Source organism: Chroicocephalus ridibundus, chromosome 6 (assembly GCF_963924245.1).
Source record: "Chroicocephalus ridibundus chromosome 6, bChrRid1.1, whole genome shotgun sequence".
In the NCBI taxonomy this organism is placed as follows: Eukaryota; Metazoa; Chordata; class Aves; order Charadriiformes; family Laridae; genus Chroicocephalus; species Chroicocephalus ridibundus.
In genome coordinates, this window is record NC_086289.1 from 36,310,197 (window position 1) to 36,332,638 (window position 22,442).

The 22,442-nt window shown below is 40.9% G+C and overlaps 1 protein-coding gene across 3 annotated transcripts in view; it reads left to right on the plus strand.

Moving 5' to 3' along the window:
* The window catches only part of TET1 (tet methylcytosine dioxygenase 1), a 70,467-nt gene that overhangs the window by 7,630 nt on the left and 40,395 nt on the right, over positions 1-22,442 (plus strand). For 2 of the 3 annotated variants that reach the window (XM_063337395.1, XM_063337397.1), the window contains exons 2-3: positions 1,078-3,132; positions 9,657-9,707. In XM_063337395.1, the coding sequence (XP_063193465.1) occupies positions 1,201-3,132; positions 9,657-9,707 (1,983 nt within the window). In that variant the 5' untranslated portion in view covers positions 1,078-1,200. The remainder of the gene's footprint in view (positions 1-1,077; positions 3,133-9,656; positions 9,708-22,442) is intronic. The other variant, XM_063337396.1, reaches the window with a different exon arrangement.

The following is a 22,442-nucleotide window of genomic DNA, read 5'->3' on the forward strand; positions in this document are numbered from 1 at the left end:
AGACTACATAGCCTCTTGCTCTTCATGCTCCCATTTTTAGGCTGCCCTTGTCTGCCCACCTGATCTATTCAAACAGCTAAATAAAGCTTTAAAAGCTTTCTACAGGAACTTGAAAGCCCCATGTGCTTAAAAACTATGTAGTTATGAGGATTGCTTTACATTTAATAATGCCAGCCCACCTTGAAGGAAATTGATTTGGAGCATGAAGCGTCTGTTTTATCTTCTGGGATGACTGAAATGTATTCAGGGTGTTGGGGGACTTCTGCATCATAGTTGTGTTTGGGGACAAAAGCTTAGGATGAATGTGTGGTATTTTGTTGAAGGCAGATATGTTAGTAGTCATAATGATAAAGCAGAGATGACTGCCTGCGTAGTACATTTGGTACAGCCAGACAGGACGGAGTCAAGGCTTGCAGTAATACAGCACACTGGTATGTTATCCTGGGAGATAACACTGGGAAAAGCGGTTCTTCCCTGGTCCAATTCCCTTGTGAGTAACACAAGTTAGACATCTTCAGGGAGCTAGTTACTTCTCCTGTTTTATCTGGAATTGTACCATGGTGGGCAGCCAATGGATGGTAAAAGAATGCAAGATGCCGTGGTGGTGGTGTGTGAGTGCACACACACAAATACACACAGAGTAAACTCACTTTTGTTCTTTTTTTCTCCCTGAATGTCCTTACAGCAATAGATACGCTGTTGAACACAAAGCTATGGATGTGTAAACTTTACCCGTTCTTACTCAAGGGAAGGGGTAGTTAATGAACTGTTAATAAGGTTGAGAAAATTCAAACTTCTTGGAATTGACATAAAAGAGTAAACATGTGGTGTTGCCTTGTCATTTGAGCTCTGTTTTCTTCTTCATTTGTGCTATAGGCATTTAGGCAAGCTTTCCATTTTGCAATACACTAATATTTTCAAAACTTTTGTATTAATTGAACATAAAGTCCAATACCAGTATTTCTGATTCTTCCTGTGTATTTTTAAATATTTTAATTGGTGCACCCATTTTATACGTGTGCACCCTTCATTAATTAGGATGGTATTAACTCTGTTTTGTATCTTTTTCCATTTCAGAGTTAACGCTGTGTCACCACAGAGAGCAGCAATGGGAATATGCAGTTTTCTGTTGAAAAGTTCTCTCAAGAGCTCATGATTTTTTTCCATCTCTCCTCTTAACATTTCTACTACTCCACAGCCATGGCTCACCACGCGAGGCCTTCCAGATTAGTCAAAAAGGAAGAGTTAGGCAAAAGGAAAACTAACCAGGGCAAGAAGAAATCTAGCCAAGTGAGAAAGAAAACCACAAAGACTTCCACAAAAGCTGTTAGTTCTGGAAAAGGCAAAAAGCCAGCGCAAGAAAAAGACGTTAAGAAAAAACAGCAGGAAAAGAAACCAATCATGAGCTCTTCAGGTAGACTTCTCAGGAGCAGTGTAACCAGAACCTTGTCTGGAGCGTCTTGGGTGAGTTTGGAGAAAGCTGACAATATCCTCTTTCATAACCAGGATTCTTTCAACATCAATGGCTTTACAATGTCTCTCCGTAACCGATCATTCTCCCGTAGATTGTCACAAACTCCAACAGTTGCAAAACCCAGGAAAGCTGCAGCACAAAAAAGGCTAGAAACAAAGGAAAAACAGGAACAAGAAGCCCTGGCAGTAGTAGAAGAAAAAAACATTGAAGCAGGCGAAAGAGTTTTGAAACAAGATTTAGCACAAAACGAGTTAGCTCCTCTGCCTGTCAAAGATACTCCTTGTAGTGTAGGCGAAGAGCCTGCTACCACATGTGCCAGTCAAGAAGAAGAGGTAGAAATACCTGCAACAAATGACTCCATTCCAAGCAGCCAGGTAACTGATGGTGATACAGAAGCATCAGAGGTAAAAGGTAAGCACGAAGACCTGCCCTGTGAGCAGACACCCAGCGACCTCGATACGGGTAGTTCAGCTGAAGCATTCGTCGAAGATGCTGCGCTTGTGCTTCCGTCTTCTCCTTCTGACTCCGTAATCACCTCTGAATCAAACTCGAAGGTGTGTGCAGAGGCTCCCTTCGATCTGGTGCCTAACAGTAAAGAACCTGACTCCAGTTCTGTTGATACCTCAGACCTCAGCTCAGCAGTACTGTTAGAAGAGTCGGTCCCACTTGCCAAATCCCCCATCGAGGCAGAGTCGGACCTGGTGCTATACAGTGAAGAACAAGGCTCAAATTCTGCACCTGTAGTTACCTCTGAGTTTAACTCACAAGAACATTTATTAGAAGATGCAAGCTCACTTGCAGAGTCCTGCTTGAAGGCAGGCTGGGATTTAGAGTCTGAGAATAAAGACGTTGGTTCAAATTCCGGCTACGTAGCTGCCACTGAATCAAATTCACTTTTACATTTTGAAGGTGCTAGCTCACTTGCAGAATCCCACATGAAACTGATTGTGGATTTTGTACCCGTTGACAAAGAACTTGACTCAAATTTGGATTTGAGCTGTACAAAAGAGAATTCAGAATCTGACTCAAAAAACATATTTACAGTATGTGAACCAGTTTCTGATACCTCTTTAAACAATATTGAAGTGGAGGACATCGAACAGCTTGTTAAATGCATTGATGCAGAGACATTGATTTTGAATTCAGGTTATGTCCCCACTTTATCTCCAGATTTAGAAAAAAGCCCAGTTGATAAAATCTCTGGTGAAAGGTCTGGACAATTCTCTGAAGGTTTTCTTTCCGAGTTGCCTTCAAGCATGGAAATCTCTGCTCTTGCCTCAGGAAAAGCCATAAATGCAGATTTGCCAGCTGACTCAAGACTGCAGCATAATGATTATTCATCACAGCTGGGAAGTGTCGGAGTAAGCTTGAATTTGGTTCAGGGCAATGTGAGCGGCAGCGCTGAAGCAGTTGAGGCCTCGGGGCCATCGTCTCTTAAAAATCCAGCTGGTGATTACCCTGCTCCATATTCATCTCTGCTGCCTATGCTAGAGAAAAAGAAACGAAGGCGTTGTGGAGTCTGTGAGCCCTGTCTGCGGAAGACAAATTGTGAAGAATGCAGCTGTTGCAGGAAACGCAAAACTAGTCACCGGATATGTAAAAAGAGAAAATGTGAAGAACTGAAAAAGCCACCGCCGCCAGTCATGCTACCTTTTGAGGTAAGCCAAAGAAGTTGCAAATGAAGTCACTCTTTTGAGGCTTGAGGTACGTCTTAAGATTCTGCAAAGGGAAATGCTGGTCACTCTATGCTTTAGAGAGCTTTAGGGTTACTGTTGGAGCTAACAGGTTGTACAGTAACTTTCTCTTGTCATCTATAGAGGTGTAGATTAAAGTGAGATGGAGTTATTCTTGTTTCTGCTGTGTAAATGCATAAAATCAGAGGTAAGTATGGCTTTAGCTCTGTGTTCCAGATATTGGATGAGACAGTGAATTAATTGAGGGCAGAAAGATGAGATGAGAAAGATTTAAGTGCAAAATGTGGGGAGGGGGGAGAATGAGGGTAGTCTTAGGAGACAGTGAATTGTTAGGGAGGGTGTCTATTTCAAAATACTTAAGGTTGAAAAGCAAAGGAAGGCAGGCTGTTTGCTCTTTAATTCAGTTAAAGTAATTTGCTTGTGATGACAGGTTTGGTGGAAATAAATTTATAAACTTCAGGACCAAATTGTAGCTGCATTTTCCCCTTTCACATCTCTCTGCCTTTCTAATTGTCTATTCTTCTGTTTCTCTCATTTCACCACTTCTGCCTGTCTCCCTTTGTCTTTTACCATATCCCTCATACATAGTTTCTTTTTCTGTGTTTCTTACTCATTTTTCTGATCCATCAGCCTTTTATAACCCAGGTCATTACTTTTGGAACAAAGAGGAGGGGAAAAGACAGTCTGTATGCCCCTGTGATAACAGCACTGACCTTCTGAGAGATTTCAGTTCAAGATCAGGCTTTAAATCAGGTAAGTAGGGAGTTGAACATAGATTTCCCACATCCCAGCTGAATTCCCTGACCTGTGAGCTGCAGAGTTAGCCTCTGTGCCACCACGTCCCACTGGAAGCATTCTGCTTCATATGATCCAGCGGTACCTGAGCCGCGGAGGGGGAGATGCTGTCTCAGGAGTTACGTCACTGGGACATTTGCCTTGGGATGTGGGAAACTCAGGTTCAAGTCTCTGCACCAGCGTGTACTCCTGAGTGGAATAGTTCAAGCTGGGGAGAATGCACGTGCAAACCTTTCCTTGATAGCAGTTTCATTAAAACTGCGTGTTCTTACAGCAGGTAGGAATTCCCGTCAGCTGCGGAGATCTCGGGAGACCTCCTGTTTTCACCACTCTCTGTCCTGTGCTTACCAGGGTTTGCAGAGAAGTCTGTTCTGTTTTTAAGGTAGGCAAGCAGAAATAAAAGTCCTGTAGCAGTGATACATATGATATATTCCCCCTTGTGGGGGAAGTATATTTTAAATTATAATGTTTAGGGAAGTAGGTTTAAACAGCTTGGCTCAGGGTTCATTCAAAAATCTCTTTGTATCTTAACTGTGTCCTAAATACTCTTTTTAAAAAAAAAAAAAGTGAGGCATGGGACAGCTATAATGTAACTTAAGTTATATATTAAAACAATAAAGGTTATAGAAGACTAGTCCTGACTTTTTACAGCTAAAGAGTAGCGACATTACGTCCTTTTGTGTATTTAGGCAGTGGGGATTGAAGAAGCTCATGGGAGAGAATTGGCGGAGTTGAGGTAGGAAGTGATCTAAAAGCCATGTTTTAAAAAGGGTTTTGGCAGGGTGGGTGAAAGGAAGCACTTTAGCTTTTCTGTCAACCTTTGTTTTCCAGGCTAAACATACTTCTTTTCTTGTTGCTCGGGCTGACCTTCTCCTTGCAGATTAGCTTTGCCCCTTCACCTTTGTCCTCTCTGGGTGCTCCTTTTGCTTTCTTTATGAGAGATTCCTTGTTTTGAATCTTTTCATTGGCAGCTTTTTTATGGTGTGCTTTTATTTTATTGAAATGGTTACATTTTGTACAACGCGTTTAGAGCTGCGCCAGAGGCCTCCTTCATTTCTCGTTAAATTTTGTATGAAGTTTCAGAGTACTGCGTGGAGGAAATGAAGTATTCCTGACATTCAAGAACATGTCAGGTATTTTCTTATAAAATTGTATTTGAATGAAGCCTGGTGCCTTTTCAGATATTCCTAGAAACAAACCTTGCCTTGCTTGTAATCTCTAGAAACTGTGCTCTAAGAAAATGAAAGAGGAAAGTTTTTTTCTACAATGTAGATATGTTAGGAGAGCTCATTAAAGATGTTGAGGTACAGGGGGAGGTTTGGGGGGATGGGAAATACTATATCACTCTGTTCAGCAGCTGTCCTTTAGATAACATTGTATGTAGGACTCCAGAAGGGAATCCCTTTGTGTTTTCCCAAACTGGTAGGACTGGGACTGCAACAGCTGGGACTTCTATGACAGTGATGTGTTTTAAACAGAGGGCAGCTGGGAAAAACCCAAACCTGTAGGTCTCTGTCCATGGTATAGAAAGTGAACATAATAATTAAGAGGAGTGAGGTTGGCTTTGGTGCATTCCTTGTTCGGACGAGTCATGCATCTCTCATGTTGGTGGAATGTGAGCATTTTTTGGAGGTGATTCACTGGGAGGAGAGTGTAAGGGATAGACATGCTCTGCGTGAGCATCGTTTAAACATTGATGTTTTGCCTTAAAGGGAATTATCCCTTCTCATTCTGATTAAAGTCGCAATGAAGTCAATGAGAGCTCTGGACATTAGATGCCTGTTGGGTAGCTGGTGCAGGGGTTGTCAGTCCTTGCGTGCTGCTTAAAAAAAAAAAAAGTGTCGGTTTTCTGTAAGAACTTAACATGGATTTACAGTTATAGGGAGTAAGGCCTGGCTGGTAGAAGCCGTGAATGCAGACTGAAGTGCATATTCCAACACACATGCCCATGTGTGCACAAGCATTCAACCCTAGGAGAGTATTGGTTGCGTGTTTTGAGGTGGTATTAGTTACGTTACTGTTATTTTCATTAATTCACACAGAATCCACATAAAGATTTGAAAACTACATTGGACTTGAAAAATACCACTTAAAAATAACATCCTCATAAACCTTCGGTGATACTTTACCTTGCTGAATGTAATGGGTTTTGCAGGGACGTGACATCGTGAAAGTCTGGATAAAGTGGTGTGGGCTTTAGTTCCCAGCCCCTCTGCGTAGCAATATCGTTATACATAATGCCCCTCTTCCTGAGGGATTCACGCTGTGGCTGCTTGGTCAGGAGCTGGTAAAGAGAAAATTCTAAAATATGTACGGGGAAAAAAAAATCTTTTACGTACTGAAGTTTTTGAAAGAGCAGCCTGGTAAATAAAAAAAATGTAAGCAAGCTTTGAAAAGAAGAGGAAAAAGGCTTTATTTTGGGTTACTGTCCCTCTCAGAATGAATAATGCGGGAACGCTTCACAGTGAAAAGAGAGTTTGACAAGTTTACATAGACGAGTGTGTGATGCTTCCACATTTTTGTCTTGTCTTTCCAAGACTGCTGTTTTCTGAAGCAGTATAGCAGTTACTGAAGGCTATTTCACAGCTATTTTCTACCAAAAAGCATATTTCATTTCCAGAAGCGGTCTGCTTTGCTGCCGTTGCATCGTCACGCATGTCAAGGCTGTCTGGATGTGTTGCAATATGGGGCAAGGATTTCGTAGGCTCCAAAATCAGAAGGTAGATAGGGAAGGTGGTCCATCATTTCTGTTATCTTCTCCTTGGAAAAAGGATTCCTGTTTTGCGCAGGTGGACATCGCAGGTGTAGCAGCAGACGCTCCAGACGAACATGCTTGTTTGCAGTCCTCAGTTGAGCTGATTGTGGTGCACGGGAGATGCTTTCAGTCCAAGAGGGTTCCCTGCTCATTTTAAGATGCTCAACCTGGGCTGAAAGCATCTGCTGGGGAGAGCTTTAATTTGTATTAGGTAACGGACCATGTTAGATATAGTGGGACCTGGAGTCGTCAAACTGGAAAAAAAAAAAAAAAAAATCAGGACACTGAGTGTAAGTTCACTTGGTTGGCCAAAGGTGTCTTGAGACAACTTATTTAATAGCTGTAATCTGAGCAACATGGAAATATTAAATAACAATGAGGGCCTGCTTGCTTGTGGGTTTTTAACATGCCGCCGAAATCCCAGACATATTTAAAAAGGATGCTGCAATTAGGGTTGGTTGGGAACTTTCCAGTAAGCCATTCCTTGAATGGAAAATGCTGATTTAACAGAAAGCTTTCACAGCTACTATCTGTCTCAGTGTGACTATTTTTGGGGGGAGGTTTCTCAAGGTTCTGAATGAAATTTCTGCTTAAAACTTAAAAAGGGGGAAAGAATTACTAGAGCAGCTTGATGATTAAGGCTTTTTGCTTCATGCAGACCAGGGGCTTGAACTTTGCTCTCCCACATCCCATCTGTCTCCACTTGAATTTTTGAAAGGTTTGCTCTGCTTTTGGAACACAACCAAATGTCGAAATCTCAAAAAAAAAAAAAAAAAAAAAGGCAAAATGGAATTATTGTTTTCTAGCCAGACCTAGTTATAATAAAGAAATTTAGGCTTTGTGGTATTTATATTATAATAGACTCCAGAAATATTTAAGCCAGTTAAATTTTAAAATGGGCGCACATAAAAATGCTCCTCTTGAACATGAAACTTGCAAGTTTTGTGAGGGAACAGGGCATGGGCTGGAGGAGTTTGGTAATGTGTGGCAGAGCTGAGCAAAGCCGTGAACAGTGAGCTCTGAGGATGCAGAGCAAGGGCTTGGAGTAGTGCAGTTTACTCTTACCTTTTACACAGCCACTTGCTCCATGGGTGTGTAAAAATAGTTGCAACTCACACTTCTTTGCCATTCGGGCGTGGACTATAATGCAGCCTAAATGACAGGGAAATGGGTTAGTTTGGGGTCTAGTTAATTTCAGAGGATGTGTTTAAAAAGCTGCCTGTTCACCACTCCTTATTTCCTGCGCTGGTTCTTGCAGCTTTTACAGAGAAATTTTTATTTGAAGAGATCTCTTTTCTTCCTTGTGTATGAGGACCCATCTTAAGAGGAGGGGAAACTGCCTGACTAACAAGGAAACCTGAAACTATGGCTTAAATGCTGTCCAGTGCATGCAACAACTTGGGGATTAAATCAGAATACTGGGTCTTAGGTTTCTAAGCAGACAAAATAAATATGGGGGGTTTTAGTATTTTTTTTTCTGGACTGTAAAGCATCTTAAGTAGCCAAAACTGCGAAGAAAAATCAGATCACCAAGTGTATGTACCTCTCTTGTTTTTATTACGCTTAAAGGCCCTTGCAGACTTGTGGTATTTTAGGAAAACATTACAAATCCATACTTTTATTTTACCTGATCCTAAATCCTGTTTGATACAGTATTCTGGTGCAACAAATGAGGAGTTTAAGTACAAGGTAGCACCAGAGAACAAGAATGGGCAACAGCTTTCTCTTGATTGATAATGCTGCAGGATGGGTTGTGTGTCCGCACGTTTGCACCAGTGACTGGAGAGGAATTACGCTTGCAATTTAGCAGTAGATAAAGAAAACGGTTTTCAATCAGCTTGAAAGGATGTTCTTGTAGGTTTGTGGGTTTTTTGGGTTTTTTGGTTTTTTTTGTTTTTTTTTTTTTTTTTTTTGCATGTGTAGGTCCAGAAATCCATGGCCAACTTTCTGGCAGAGATGCCAACCTGTGAGTGGTTCTGGTGGGTGGCTGGTTGTGCATTAGGTACCTCGTTAGCTGGCTGTGGTCCAGGCTTGGCCGGTGGCTGTGAGACAGAGCAGGGCTCGGCCGGGGAACTGGTGGTCTGGCGGTGACCCCTCCATCCTTCTCCCATCCAGATGACGGTGGAGATGGGGGAAAATAGTTGCATTTCAGGATTACAGGGTGGCCTGTTTGTGTTAGGCGCTGTAGGATGGGACGGAGACCCCTGTAGGTGGCACGTAGGTGGGCAGGGTCCTGGCCAGCCCACCGGGTGCTGGGCTCCCGGTCCGGGGGCCAGTGCCGGTAGTCCCTCCACACCAAGGCAGGCATGTGCATGGAGGCACGCGTGCACGCGCGCCGGGCCCCGTGTCCTCGCCTGACCCCCGCATGCGGCAGCCGCCACCGCCGCCCGGGTGGGTGCTGTCACCCCCCCCCCCGCCACCTCCCCCGCAACCGCCGTGCGGCGGCTCCGCATCCGGCGGGCGCGGAGAGTCCGTTCCGCCTCTTGCGGGCGGCCGCGGCGCCCCCGCACAAGGAGACCCTTTGTTTGGGCAGGGCCGGGGCGCGCGCGCGCCCGTCCGCGAGGGAGGGGGCGGGGGCGCGGGCGCACGAGGCTCGCGCCCGCCCGGCCGCGCCACCGCCGGCGGGAGGAGGGCGGCGCTGCGGCAGGAAGCAAGATGGCCGCCCGGTGGGCGCCGCTGTGAGGAATGCGGGGCAGCAGCGAGGCCGGCTGCGGGGGGGCGGCCGGGCCTCTCCCCTCCGCCGTCTCCGGCGTCGCCGTCCGCGGGGGTGGTGGTGGCGGCGGAGGGGCCGCGTAGAGGCTCCGCCGGCAGCCCGCCAAAGTGCCGCATGTAAAGCATTCCGGGTATTTTTAAGAAATATTGCAGTTCGATAATAAAAAAGCGGAGGGTGCCTTGCCTTTGTGACCGCAACTTATTCTGCGATTTGATGTTTTTTTAGGTTCTAACTGAAAACAAAAGACCTCAGAGGAGGAAGCAAAGAGTTTTAAAGGTAACCGGTGATCGCTTTAATATTTATCCCCTCCCATTTTAAGCAGCATTTTCTTGTCATACAGATTAGGAGACCAAAGGGTTAATTTCTGGGAAGCGGCGCTTTCCAGCTATTCAGGAGATTAGCTAATTTTTTAAAAGCACAGAACATGTTCTTTCCCCCCCCCCCCCCCCCTCTTTTTCTCCAGCATGTTGTATACATATTTGAATCTTTCTGCACAAGTCTGCAGACCAAAAAGTTTGCTTTCTGTTGTATTGAAGATTGACTTTAATTTCCTCTGTTCTCGGTTTCATACTTTCATAGGGAACAGTCAAATGTTGGTGGGGGTTTTTGGTATACAGGTTTTATGGCATCTTAAATTCAATGCAAGAAGTCAATGTGATAACGAAAACCAAATTAACAAAAGCAGAAATTTTATGTCTACATTACTATAGTTTTGATTTCCTTTTTTCTTTAAAGTTTAGAACATCTCAAGTGAAACTGAAAATTCTGTAAACTTAAAACAGCCTTCAGTTTCACGTGGTAACGTGTTCCTTCGAGATTTTTAAGATGGCTATCTTTCATGGTAACAAAAGATTTGTGTTTCAAATGGAAATGTTTTCGGTTTCATAACAAAATACAGACTTACTACACTCATGGCTAATGTTGTTTAAAAAAAGTAAAAGGTAGCATGTTGATATTGCATCTTTCAGTTAGTCTTTAGCATATTTTGAATAGAAATAAGTCATTCTGTTGTTTCAAACTAACATGTTGGAGGATGGATGGTTCAAGTAAGATGGATGGTACATGTGAGATGAAGCTAAGGGAAGGGAGGAAAAAAACATATGCTGTTAAACTTACTTTGTAGAACTGTTCTCTTATACCAGCTAAATGTAGTATAAGGTAGTTTAGTGTTGTTTCATTGCATTAAAGTTTCGGAAGGTATTGGACATAGTGGATTTGATAAACGCTGAATGTCTGTAGTGTAACTTTATTTGAAAACATCTCAATTTCTTACCGGTTTCGTCTTCACTATTGCATGTTACAGAAACTTGCTTAAAGGAGTTATAATTTTGTCAGACAAAGCAAAGTTAAAAGTTTAAGATTAAGCAAGGAGCAAATAACCTTATTTGACTTGCAAGTATGTCCAGCATCAAGGGTGTCTGTCTTTTCATGTGGGAGTGGTTGTGCAAACCACCTCACTGTGTGCTAACAGTAATTGTGACTGTACAACCAAGTGCTTTTTTTTTCTTTCATTAAATCAATCCATTAAAAAATTAGCATTTTTCATTGTCATGGATATGCTTTTAAATCCTCATTTTAATTACTGCTTCTCTTGTAATGTAGCGCATAGTTATGTTAAAACTTTATCATTTGTTCATTATATGTTTTGTGCAGTTAAGTTGATAGTAGCGTGCAAAATAAGGACTGTTTGTAGATGAGTCATTTAGTTTTGTAACGTGTAACTGGTATGACACCTGTTCTGTCAAAGTGTGAAAAATCTTGGGTTTTTTGTGCTAGGCAGATATGTTGTATCAGGCATCTGTTTACAGTAGGGGTTCATAGTGGCTCTTCAGATTTTTCTCTTTAAGTTCATTTTACCACTGTTTCTGATTTGATGGCAGGGCAGGTTGCTGTGTAATATGATGCTGTCATTCCTCTCCTTTCCAAAAAGCCTTCTGAAGAGTTGTTTTTTTTTTTTTTTCTTGGCTCTTAAATGGGAAGGCTTGTCTGGTTTTGTGTGTGCATGATATCATATGTTAGTCATTGGACTTGTGTTTATTTCTGGTTTGACTTTTCCTTTGCTGAATTGATTCTGCAGTGTTTCCTCCTTGGGTTTTGGTACTGTTCTTTGTGTTTTCTAGTATTTGTCTTTGTTTTGTGGTGCTGAAGAGTTGATTCACTTGCGTACACTAAGTAAGGCATGGTACTCCTGAAGGCATCTCATGAAACATCTAGGTTGGCCGTTGGTGGGGTTTTCCTCTGTTTTTCTTAGGGGAGGAGGGGGAGGTTGGTCATCTTGAGTTAGGTTTCATATCTCTGTCAGCTGCAGTAAACTTAGAAAAAGCTACATATTTTGCAGACTTCTTTACAAGGGCGTTCTTAGAAATATGACATTCTGGTATGACTCTCTAATCTGGCTTCTGTTATTGGTGGGACTGCCATGTAAGGTGGTATTGTCATATCTATCGAATTTGACCTTTAATTTAATGATCGATTGTGATTGAGGGCATCCGATCATTGACACTTTCAAAATTTTAACAGAATATTTCCTTTCTACTTTTTCACTTGTATTTTGCTTCAGACAGTATTGTAAACTTTCTTAAAGAGGAGGATTTGTAGTAGTACTGTCTTCCAATAATACATGGAGCTAGTGTTTCTCTAATCCTCCTAACTTTTATAGAAGCACATTTATTTACTTGGAGGGCGAGTGCTCTTTCTAATTGTGCTTCTTAGGACCAACATATTTACCAATTCTTCTGTACAGAGTGAAAATAAGCAATGCTTTCTTGTTGAAAATATGTGAGACAGATATAGACATTAAGATTAAAAGTGATTGGTGCTATTATACTGTACCTTTTGTTTACTATTTGTCATTTTTCACACTTACGTTTTAGTGCTCCTTTCTGGTTATTGTAGGAGGAGTCACTCAGGAAATTCTTCTGTGCCATAAATACTGCATTAGGTTCTCCATGTTTATTTTGAAAGCACATCTGAAATATTCATCACTTCTAGCAAGCAAATGCTCATTGAAGAAAGAGTCTTTGTGAGTTCATAGTAATGGATACTAAGGAGGGAATATACTGATGGTTTTCCTTACCGTTTATATTGTGCGTTTTCCCTAGTTAAGCAGACAATTCCCTCATTTTATTCCTGATAATGGAAAGTCTATAGAGAAGGGATTCATACTTAAAAATTCGTTCGCCTGCATTTCAAAAGGCATTATACGCCCTACTTCACTTGCTGTACTTTTCCTTGTAGCCACTTTGCAGTGTTCTCACTGAATTTGGGCAGTGGAATGCACCTCTCCTTAACGGTGGGGAAATGCTTGCTGTCACGTGTGAGTTTATTAACACTGAGCTTAGCAGAACAGGACAGTTCAACATGGGATCATATTGTCAGGGAAATCTATGGTTATCAAGTACAGACAATGATGGCACCAGTAAGGAAACCTCCCACAGATCGAGATACAGCTGATGAAGAAGTAGAGTCCATGGACTTTCCACTAGGTTCTGTGGAGTCAAAGCTACCATTTGGATGGCTGCAGATGTTTGCTGCATTGATGAAGATTAAAAAAAAAAAAAAAGAAAAAGGAAGAGACAGAATAATATATGCAGTGCTAAGTGAGTATTGTAACTGCATGCACATTCTTTGACTGATTCTGTTTGCGTGTTTGTGCATAAACACTATAATGGTAATCGTGTGTGCCAGAAAAGTGTGAACGATGCCTGCTAAACTCTGTAAAATTTGTTCAGTTTAAGCCAAGCCTAATGCCAGAGATGACTCAGTATCTAGAACTTTTGGTTTGCTTATAAACATCATATTAGGAACGAGTAAAAGCTTCATTTCCATCAAAGCTGCAGATATATACTTGAGCACTCTCTTAATTTTTCTCCTCCGCACATGCAAAGCATAGTTTTCCTTATCAAAAGCAACTTTAAAATATAAAGTTGGTTTGGCAGACCTGTTGTTGCTCTTTTTATGATGCAGTTTTAGTTTTTCTGCTTAAAATAATTAAAAATACACTTCTTTTTTTTCGAGCTCTTACATGTGTTAACAAGAGTTAAGGAAAATAACTGCTAATGTTCATGATAATGCTTTGAGTGAGCATGGATTGAACTGATTTTGGACATCTATTCTAAATTATGGTGTATGTTTTTAGTGCAAAATGTCTGCCAGAATATTTAGCTGGAAGAAATTCAATTTTATTACTTTTTTTTTTTTCCCTTTAAAGTAAGATATGAGCAAGTCAATGGATGGAATTGCACTGCAGTGGAATTTTACAGAGGAAGAAGACAGAATGGTGCAATGCAAGTTGGAAAGGATGTTATCCAGGAAATACTTATCTTATTCTTTGTGTTTTTAAAGGGACATTATCACCTTGGAACATATTCCTTCAGTAAATACCAATTAAAATTTCTTTGAGTACTGGTTGAAAGTGTCTGCCTATTTCTTATGTGCCTTTCTCTCCCCTTTTTTTGATAGGGAGAGCTTACTTTTGGTATGAGAGGCCTACACAAATTAGTTAACTTTTATTTTAAAAAATAAGTAGCTTGGCTGTTAACTTATTTTAAAAAAAATCTAGGCATTTTTTGGAAGAAATGTTCTTCTAATTTTGACCTTTTTCAAGATGGATGGATGTCTGTCTAAATGGGATTAAATCTTTTTTGCTCTTGATAGGCTTATGTACCTCAATTGATGTGCACAGGTGTGATTATGGTTGTAATTTAGTAGCGCACTTCCACGTGCAGCCTTTCCAGCACTCGTGTGAACATATGAAGCACTTCCATATTTTATTCGTACAGTACTGCTAAGGCTACTCATGTGTGTAGGCATTTTTTGTCCAGAGTCCTAACAAAGGCGGCCTTTGTAAATGGTCTGTAAATTATTAATCTCACTCTAGTAATTTTCTGATCCTTAATTTTTCCAGCCAGTTTCTGGGGGTGTTGAAGCCTGTCCCTTGTGGACTTTTTCCTGTGGTGCAGAGTAAGCTGGATGGGATGCAGAGACGCTCTCTGTCCCTTGCCCCCCTGTTCCTGCAGAGCTCCCTTATTTCGGTGCTGCTCCCTCTCCCACCCGTCCACCTTCTTCTCAGGACTGCTGTGCTACTCGCCCAGCAGCGCTATCATGCTATTCTTTGCCCCCACAACCCAACTCCCCAAAACTTTGGGGCTGAAGCTAGTGATGACAGTAGTTTTGAAGGGGTTTTGCATGTTTTGAATCGCTATTTATTTGTAGATCTTGACTGTCACTGCATGTTTTAGTGCACTGCTGGTGTTCCACTTCAGTGGATTTAGAGGTGGAGCTACTTAAGGTAGAAAATATGTCTGTGATCAAAAATGTCATAAAATAATCAGTAAAAGTAACATAGCTTGTGGGAAGGAGGGAAAATGCGTATGTATAGATGAAGGTCAGATACATAGGCATATTGATACGTTGTTTAGGTGTTCTCAATGAAGTTACAGCATTCTGAAACAAACACTGGTTTCCTGTTCCAGGCGTATAGTTTATTTGATATTATTTGTATTTACTACTGAATTAGAAGCTTTCTTGAATACTTGCGCTTGCTGTATGTAAGGTTGGCATTGAAATAATTGAGATGTCTTTGCGAATTCCAGAAATCTGTTGTCAGTGTTTGCTGGTTGTCCATACATTTACAGATAGTAATATCTAGAAAATGCTTTGAAAATGGGCGCTACTTGTTTAGAATTTCACACCATGTTGCTAAGCAAGTTTGTTTACTGCTTTTAGTAACGAATGCGAGAGAAAAGCAGTGAGAAGCCCCAAACTTATTTGAGCCGGCACCACATATCCACTTCTGTGGTTTTTTTTCTTTCTGCAGTGTTATACTAAGGTTTTTATATTTAGTTTTACTGAGTAGAGAGAGTTAATTTAGCAGATACTACTGCAGCAAGCTTTCTCATTGATGTTAGTAGGAGCTTTGCCTATGTAGAGGCCAAAAGATGGAATTCCTACTAAAATACATTCGTAATTATAGGGTCTCATTTGTGAGGTAAGAAGAATCCAGGCATTCTTATAAAGGTGTTTTCTTTTTAAACATCAAATACATGAAACTTAACCAATATGAAGTAAAAAGAAAATGGCAATTGCATATAAGGAACTAACAACAATCACTTTTTATTAACTTATGTAAAATTAGGATATAGAATATATTTGCCCATCCTTACTGTCCTAACAGCTTTAATATTAATCCTTTTGGAATATTGGGCTGACTTAAATTTGACTTTTTCAAGGCTTACTTAAAATTGAGTGGTTTGTGTCATGACACTTGACTGTGAATTCTTTTCTCAATCAGTGTTTTGTTGGTGTTGTCTGTATTGTACTATAATTTAATTGGTGCTCTGTAGTAAAATTTGGCTCTACCTTTAATTTTCTGAAAATAAAGGTTTTGCTGAACTTGTGAATAAGAGGAAGAATTTCTTTGTATTTAAACATGTAAAGTGTTTACTTTTGTGACAGCTGATCAGTGTCCAAGTTCTGCAGTGCAAACGCCACTGTTGTTGCAGTGCTGCTCCAGACCGATGTTGCTGTTATTCCAGTAAATGAGTTAAAGTTGGTACTCATGTAAAGAGGAAGTGGAAGTTACAGTGTAAATTCCATTTTGAGCTTTACTTAAAATCACAGGTGTGCTAGCTCTGGTAGAGACAGAAGAGAAACATCATTTGCCATTTTTTAGGCTGTTTTTCTCACAAGGATAAGCAAAATATAGGTGCAAAATTTTGAATAGTGCTGCAGCCTTATAGCTTGGTGGCTTAAGTGATCAGAATGACTATTTTTCTTTCTTTTATCTGTATTACCTTTATCTGTTCCGCTGACATAGCTGTCACTGACTTTTCTATTGCTAAAGACTATTAGTTACTCTTTTTAGTCTCGTGGCTTTAAAACCAGGCTAGAATATACCCATAATATAGATGTTTAAATTTGGAGAAGAGTTTTGTGTGACTTGTTGCAATGTGTATTTGGGACCCGTGCTGGTATTTCAGAGTGAGGGGAAAACAGGAGGATATATGTGTGTGAGGGCTGGTTGGCATCCGTAACTTACGGTGGTGTGTGTCCTTAGCAGATCTGCTCTGAGAGCAACTACCAGCGTGTAGCAGCTCGTGAATAATGTACTTCGTTGTACAACAGATGGTTAGGCACTTAAAGTGGGTTCTAAATTAAGGAAATTAAGGAGTTGACTATCATCCTGGTTAGATTATAGGAACTGGAAGGTTATGTTGTTACCTTAGCAGTTCAGATCTTTACTGAACTGAAACCTAAGGAAAATTATTAACTTGTATCGGTTGGGTTCACATATGGTAACACCAGACAAGATCATTGTGATCACTTGTTCTTGTCCTGAAACATGGTAAGACTGTATCGTGTTTTAAAAATATCTTGAGTTGGAAAATTCCCATGGATGAAAAGTGCATCAAAACACCCAACAAGGTTCTTAAAAGATTTTACTCTCTCTGTCCCGCTGCAAAAATGTGCACCGTAGTTCCAGTCCAGACTTCTCTTGCCTTAGCTTAAAGTCATTGAGTCTTGTTATACTTTTGTTTGCTAGAACAAGGAGCCTTCTGTTATCAGCTTTCTTTTCCACATAGCTGCAGTTTGTGGCTTTTCAATTTTCTTTCTCTTTGGTAAATTGCAGAGAGTGAGTGGAGAGTGAACTTAAGGCTTTCACTTCAAGATGTTTCAATCCTTTGTCACTTTCGTGGTCCTCCAAGCCCTCTCCAGCATATCAATGTCTTGCTTGAATTGGGTATGCCAGAACTGGACGTTTTATTCCACTAGCAGGTGCAAAAGTGCCAAGTATGGGACAGAAAGTAACACGGCTTTTCCTAATTATATTGTTGTTTATGCACCCAAGAATCTCACTAACCCGTAAGTGAGGCCATAAAGTTGCAATGGGAGTTTCTATAGTTGCTGTGGAGTTGATTATTGACCATGTTAATGTCCTCCTTAAAGTCATTGCTTTCTAAGATGGAGACCTGCATTTTGTAAATACAGTCCTGTGTCTTTGTTGCTAGATACACAACTTCTTCACCTTTAGCTGCATTGAAATGTGTGCTTGCAGCTGGCTTGCCAGTTAGTTTATGAAGCATCACGTCTGATCTTTTCATTATTTGCTGTTTTTCTATCAGTATTAATTTCACTGTTCTTTCAGGTCATTGCTAAAAATGTTATATATAACAGGGCCTTCAGGGAACAGAACCCAGCTATGAACACTGTGATGATTCTCCATTTACAGTTAAGGGCCAGGCAGTACTTTCTTAATGCTACGGTGATGATTTCATAAATGAGTAGACCACAAGAGACGTTAGCGGGATGGATAAATTCAAAGACTGAATTTCTTTCATCTCTGCATTTGAGTTAAAGCACATTAGGGGAAGGTTGTAAAGGGAATACATATTGCTGCTGATTGTATTATTTGTCTTTTGTGGCTTAATTGAGTGCTTTATTTTCCAGAGCTGCCAGTGTCTCTTTGAGTGCTCGGTTTCAATGTTAAAGACAAATGATTGAGTAATTCAAAACACCAGTAAAAAAAACAAACCCAAACAAAACAAAAACCACCAAGCAAGATGCTTGTTTATGTTTGCTTGTGTGGCAGAAAGAGTACTGTAATGTTTGGTTTTTTTTTTCTTTCTTAACACAACCACTTCTTGGGTGCCTGGGTAGGAAAATGGGATGTCCTTCACTGGGTTCTCTTTCTTGCTCCCATTTGTAGCTTTCACAACCTAGAGCACAGGGTTGATGGAGACAATAATTTGCATTTGTGGCTGAGCGCGCCTATTTCCAAGTGGTAATCCAGTAAATACACTTTTCTGGGGCCACCATTTCAATGCTTTAGAGACAGAATTAGCACCCTGTAGTTTTGTATTTTGTTAGTAAGTGCATCCTTTAGGGTCTGATACTGTAGATCTTCCTTGTAAGTGGTCTCACTGAAGTTGTCACGCAAGGTGGGCAGGAGAACTTTTCTGGTGGGAAAGCTGCCTGGTGTGTAGAGCATAGCAAAGAGGATGTAAACGTAAATAAGGTGGAGATGGAACTGAGTGGGAGAGACCTAAGCTGAAACTTGGAGAATGTTCTTTGCTGCTCTGGCTATGGATATGAAAAAAAATTATACTGTCAGCTAGAGCAGACTTTACAGCTGTTTTAAGATCCTGTGTGAAGTGGTACCTGCTGTGATACTCAAGGTGGTGGCTTTGGATGGATATGATACTCAGTGGTAGGGGAGCTGGGGGTGAAAGGGATCCCTCCAGGAAAGACTGTGTCCTGAGCAATCTCTGCTGCGTGTCCCCACTTGGGTTGCTTTCTCTGTATTCACAGAACCTCTTGTTCTCCTGAGTTTCTGTATAAACCAGCACCTCTCCTAAAACTTGTCTACATCATTTTGCCAAGAGTAGACGTTATTTACTTTTATGGCAGTAGCTTCTGAAATACAGAATTATTACCTGTCCTGTCCATCAGTGCCATCTGTGACCATTGTTCTCTTGAGGAACAAAACATCTTGTAGATGCAGGCTGCCTTATATAAATATAGGGCCCCAATCTGTTTCTCTGCACAAAGACCTATGGAAAATGTGCCTTACCTGAGCCACTGTGGAAGTGTGGTATATTGTTTCATGTCCATGGTTGCTACGCAAGCGTGGTAATAATTGCTTTAGGCTTCTGGTGAGGTTCATGGGACTATGCCCCAGTTTGCAGCTTGGCCCTGCTCAGTTGCTCTGTCTCTGTGCTGGTAGCCTGCTCGGAAACCCTGCTCAGCCTTGGGCAGCGACTTACAGCACGTGGCTTTTGTTGGCGTTACGGTAGTCAGGTACTTTTTTTTCTTGGAGAAGTGTGATCCTAAATAGCAGTTTATACTTAAATGTATTGTTGTAGTGCATTTGCTTTGGAATGCAAAAAAACGTGGCTACTTAGAAGGTGGCCTATACCTTCCATAGCATCCCACATTATGTTCATCTCTGTTTTAACCAGTGCAGAGCTTTCTACACAGCATTCAACATAAGCAACTGTTTCTTCTCACCTGTGCTCTTCATCTCCCTATCCCCTGTCCTTTCCATATCTTATCTCCATACCCCTGTGTGTTAGTCCTGTACAATGCAGGTCCTGGATTCCATGAATTTCTGCATGATCTGGGGAGCAGATGCTGGAGAATAGGAATAAATTGCATACGAGTAAATTGCTCCTGGACAGCTGGCTGGTGCTTTCTTATCTCTTGGTGAAGCAGTGACATCTGAAAATCTGATCATGACTAAAACACCCTGTTTGAATGTTAGATGAAGTGTATTTGCATTTTTTTTCCAAACAATTTTTCTGAAAGAAAACTTGTGTTGTGGTATTTGAGCTCTGAGGAGCTGCCAGCTCTGTGCCAACGTGGAAGGGCAAGTGGGGCTGGCTGCGTGACTGCAGACACTGCAGCACGATCCAAGCTTACCCACTGCACGGCAATGGAAAAGCGATGCAAAGTGCAAGCGCTTCTCACCCACTGCTCCTTTTATATTGATGAATGTTGTGACCTTGGAAGAACTGCCTTTCAGGTCTTCCTGGTTATTGGCACAAGCTAGGAGGTGCAAGGATTTTTTGATCTGTTGGGTGCTCTATTCTTGTGAGGACCTGGGCAGAATCCTATAGGGAGGGCTGGTTAGGGGGACTTGGCATTGGTTATGGTGTAACTGTCACAACTTCCTCATAGAGCTGTTTTATCAGCACTTGATCTGGGCATTACCTGTTATTTCTGCTTTACGGGAGTGATTGTTTCTGGCTGTCTCCTTTAGCGTACAATGTGTGTTCTTACCACCTATGGAGGTTTGAAACAAAAGACATAATCTATGGCCTGCTCTCTGTTGTACAGAAGGTGTGGAAATATCTTTGGGGTAGCGTTAGCATTGTATTTTGATTGTGAAACGGTGAATTCTTTGCATTACCTCAGGGGCATCTTGTGTTAAAAGAAAAGTTAGGTTAAAGTCTGACCCTTTTTCAGAATGGTGAAATGATTTGCTGCAGCTGGTTTTTTCTATGTGTGCTTGAAGCTTCAGCTCACGTAGTGAAGTTTTTTTGAGTGTGTGTATATAGATGAGTGTGTGTATATAAGAGTTAATGTTTGGTTGACGTTTAAGTAATACAGCAATGGCTACAGCAGACCGTACTCTATGATTCCTGTCCTAATAGCACTAACTCCTTGCAGAGTCTAAGCTCGAGCATGATTTGTTAGTGTTTTATGTCTCCAGATAGAGTAGTGCTCTCCTTAATGAGGAAGAGAGGAAATTACTTTTATTGATCTGGTTTATTCTTCAGCTTTTCATTACACTTGTGTAAAGGCTTTAGAAATCAATCAGATCAGACTTATGTGCTCAACTTCCATGAATTTTAGGACTGTTGCTTGGAATCGTGGTATCCTTGTCTGTAGTTCTCACTACAGTTTTCTGAGTCCTGATTCAGGACTTGAAGATAGATTGCTCCTAGGTTGGTCAGCTGCAAAAGGGTTTTGCTGAGCTATTACTTTTGGTCTGCCAGACTTACACTGAGGAGAAGAATTAAATGAGCTCTGCCTCTGCTAGTGTGTCTGCATTTCTTTTTATGTTGGGAAACAATAACTTCACATATTAAACAGAAAAGGCCACTGGAAAGTCTGGTAAGAGAGGAAAGAAAAAGATATTTTGTAGGATTCGCTGCAGTTCAGTAACAGAAGAGAAAAAGCAACATAGGCTCAAAAGGAAGAGAGTTTGATTTAAAAAAAAAAAAAAATCTGATTTTATGATAATATTTATTCTTTGTGTGGAAAAATAAAAAGGAACCAAATCATGCCAATGATATGATTCATCTGGTTCTTTTTTATTCTTCATTGCATGTGGGCAGCTTCCAGTAGTGTCAGTGGAAGTTATGATGTATGAGGAATAATTTTATTTTAAAAGTAATCCCACTTTACTGCTGGGATCACTGGGGTCTTATGGGGACACGGCACCATACCTGTGCACTACTAGCAGATTAAGGAATGTGCTGAGTATTTTGGAGCATAGCAGTGCTTTTTGGTGAGATGAAAGTATTTTATTGAGGAACAATACAGTTGAGAGAAGTGTCATATCTCTCATTGTTCTCAATCTGCCAGACGGATTAATATTTTTTAATGTAGTGAGTGACACCTTTTAAAAATGAAAGGAATACAAAAATGTTTGTTGTGTTGAAAATGTACAGGTGCTGGGGAATTATTTTAAACTATTTGCTTCTATTTCCTCAGCCTCATAACTGTCTAATTAAGTAATTTTTAATAACAATTTTACATGCTTGGGACAACTGCTTAGCCTCATAATTGTTTAATTAAGTAATTTTTAATAACAATTTTACATTCTTGGGACAACTTTTGGAGTGATAGAGATCTTGGATATACTTTTTTGAAGAAAAACTTGGCCATTTCATATCCTAGTTCTTTCTGAAGTTAAATAGAGATAATTGAAATTTAGCTTTTGCGCAGGTACAGAATTGTGGGTTTTTACTTTTCCATGGTGGACCCTTGAAATACAGTTGCAGAGGCCCGTGTAATGCATTTACCCCTGCTAACAATAGGCCGTCTTAACTGCTTTTGCGGATCCCTTAGGAATTGCTCAGTGATCCCCTGGGTCTGTGGATCATTGATTGAAAATCGCCAGGATCCAGAGGAGTTCAGGCTCACAGACCTGTTAGTCAGCATCTGTGTGTAATGAAAAAGCATTAAATAAGATATCTTTTTTTATCTTTATATGATTTCCATAGGTTTAACGTAGCTGCATAGGTGCTGGACATGGTTTTTACATAGCATTTCCATGAGAATTTATAATGCCTCTGGTAATGTCTAGGGCATGCTATAGATTCCCCATTTTCTTTTTTATCAATCAGGAACCAGTTGTGAGGTGAACTCTGGGCTCCAGATGGAGCTGGGTCCGTATGCCTTGTCTTGTCTGCAGGTTTCTGGCAATTCCATCTTGATGCTTATGATTAATCATAAATCTATTTTGCATTTGTTCCTCTTAGTTATTTTCTCAGAGAAGTCCAT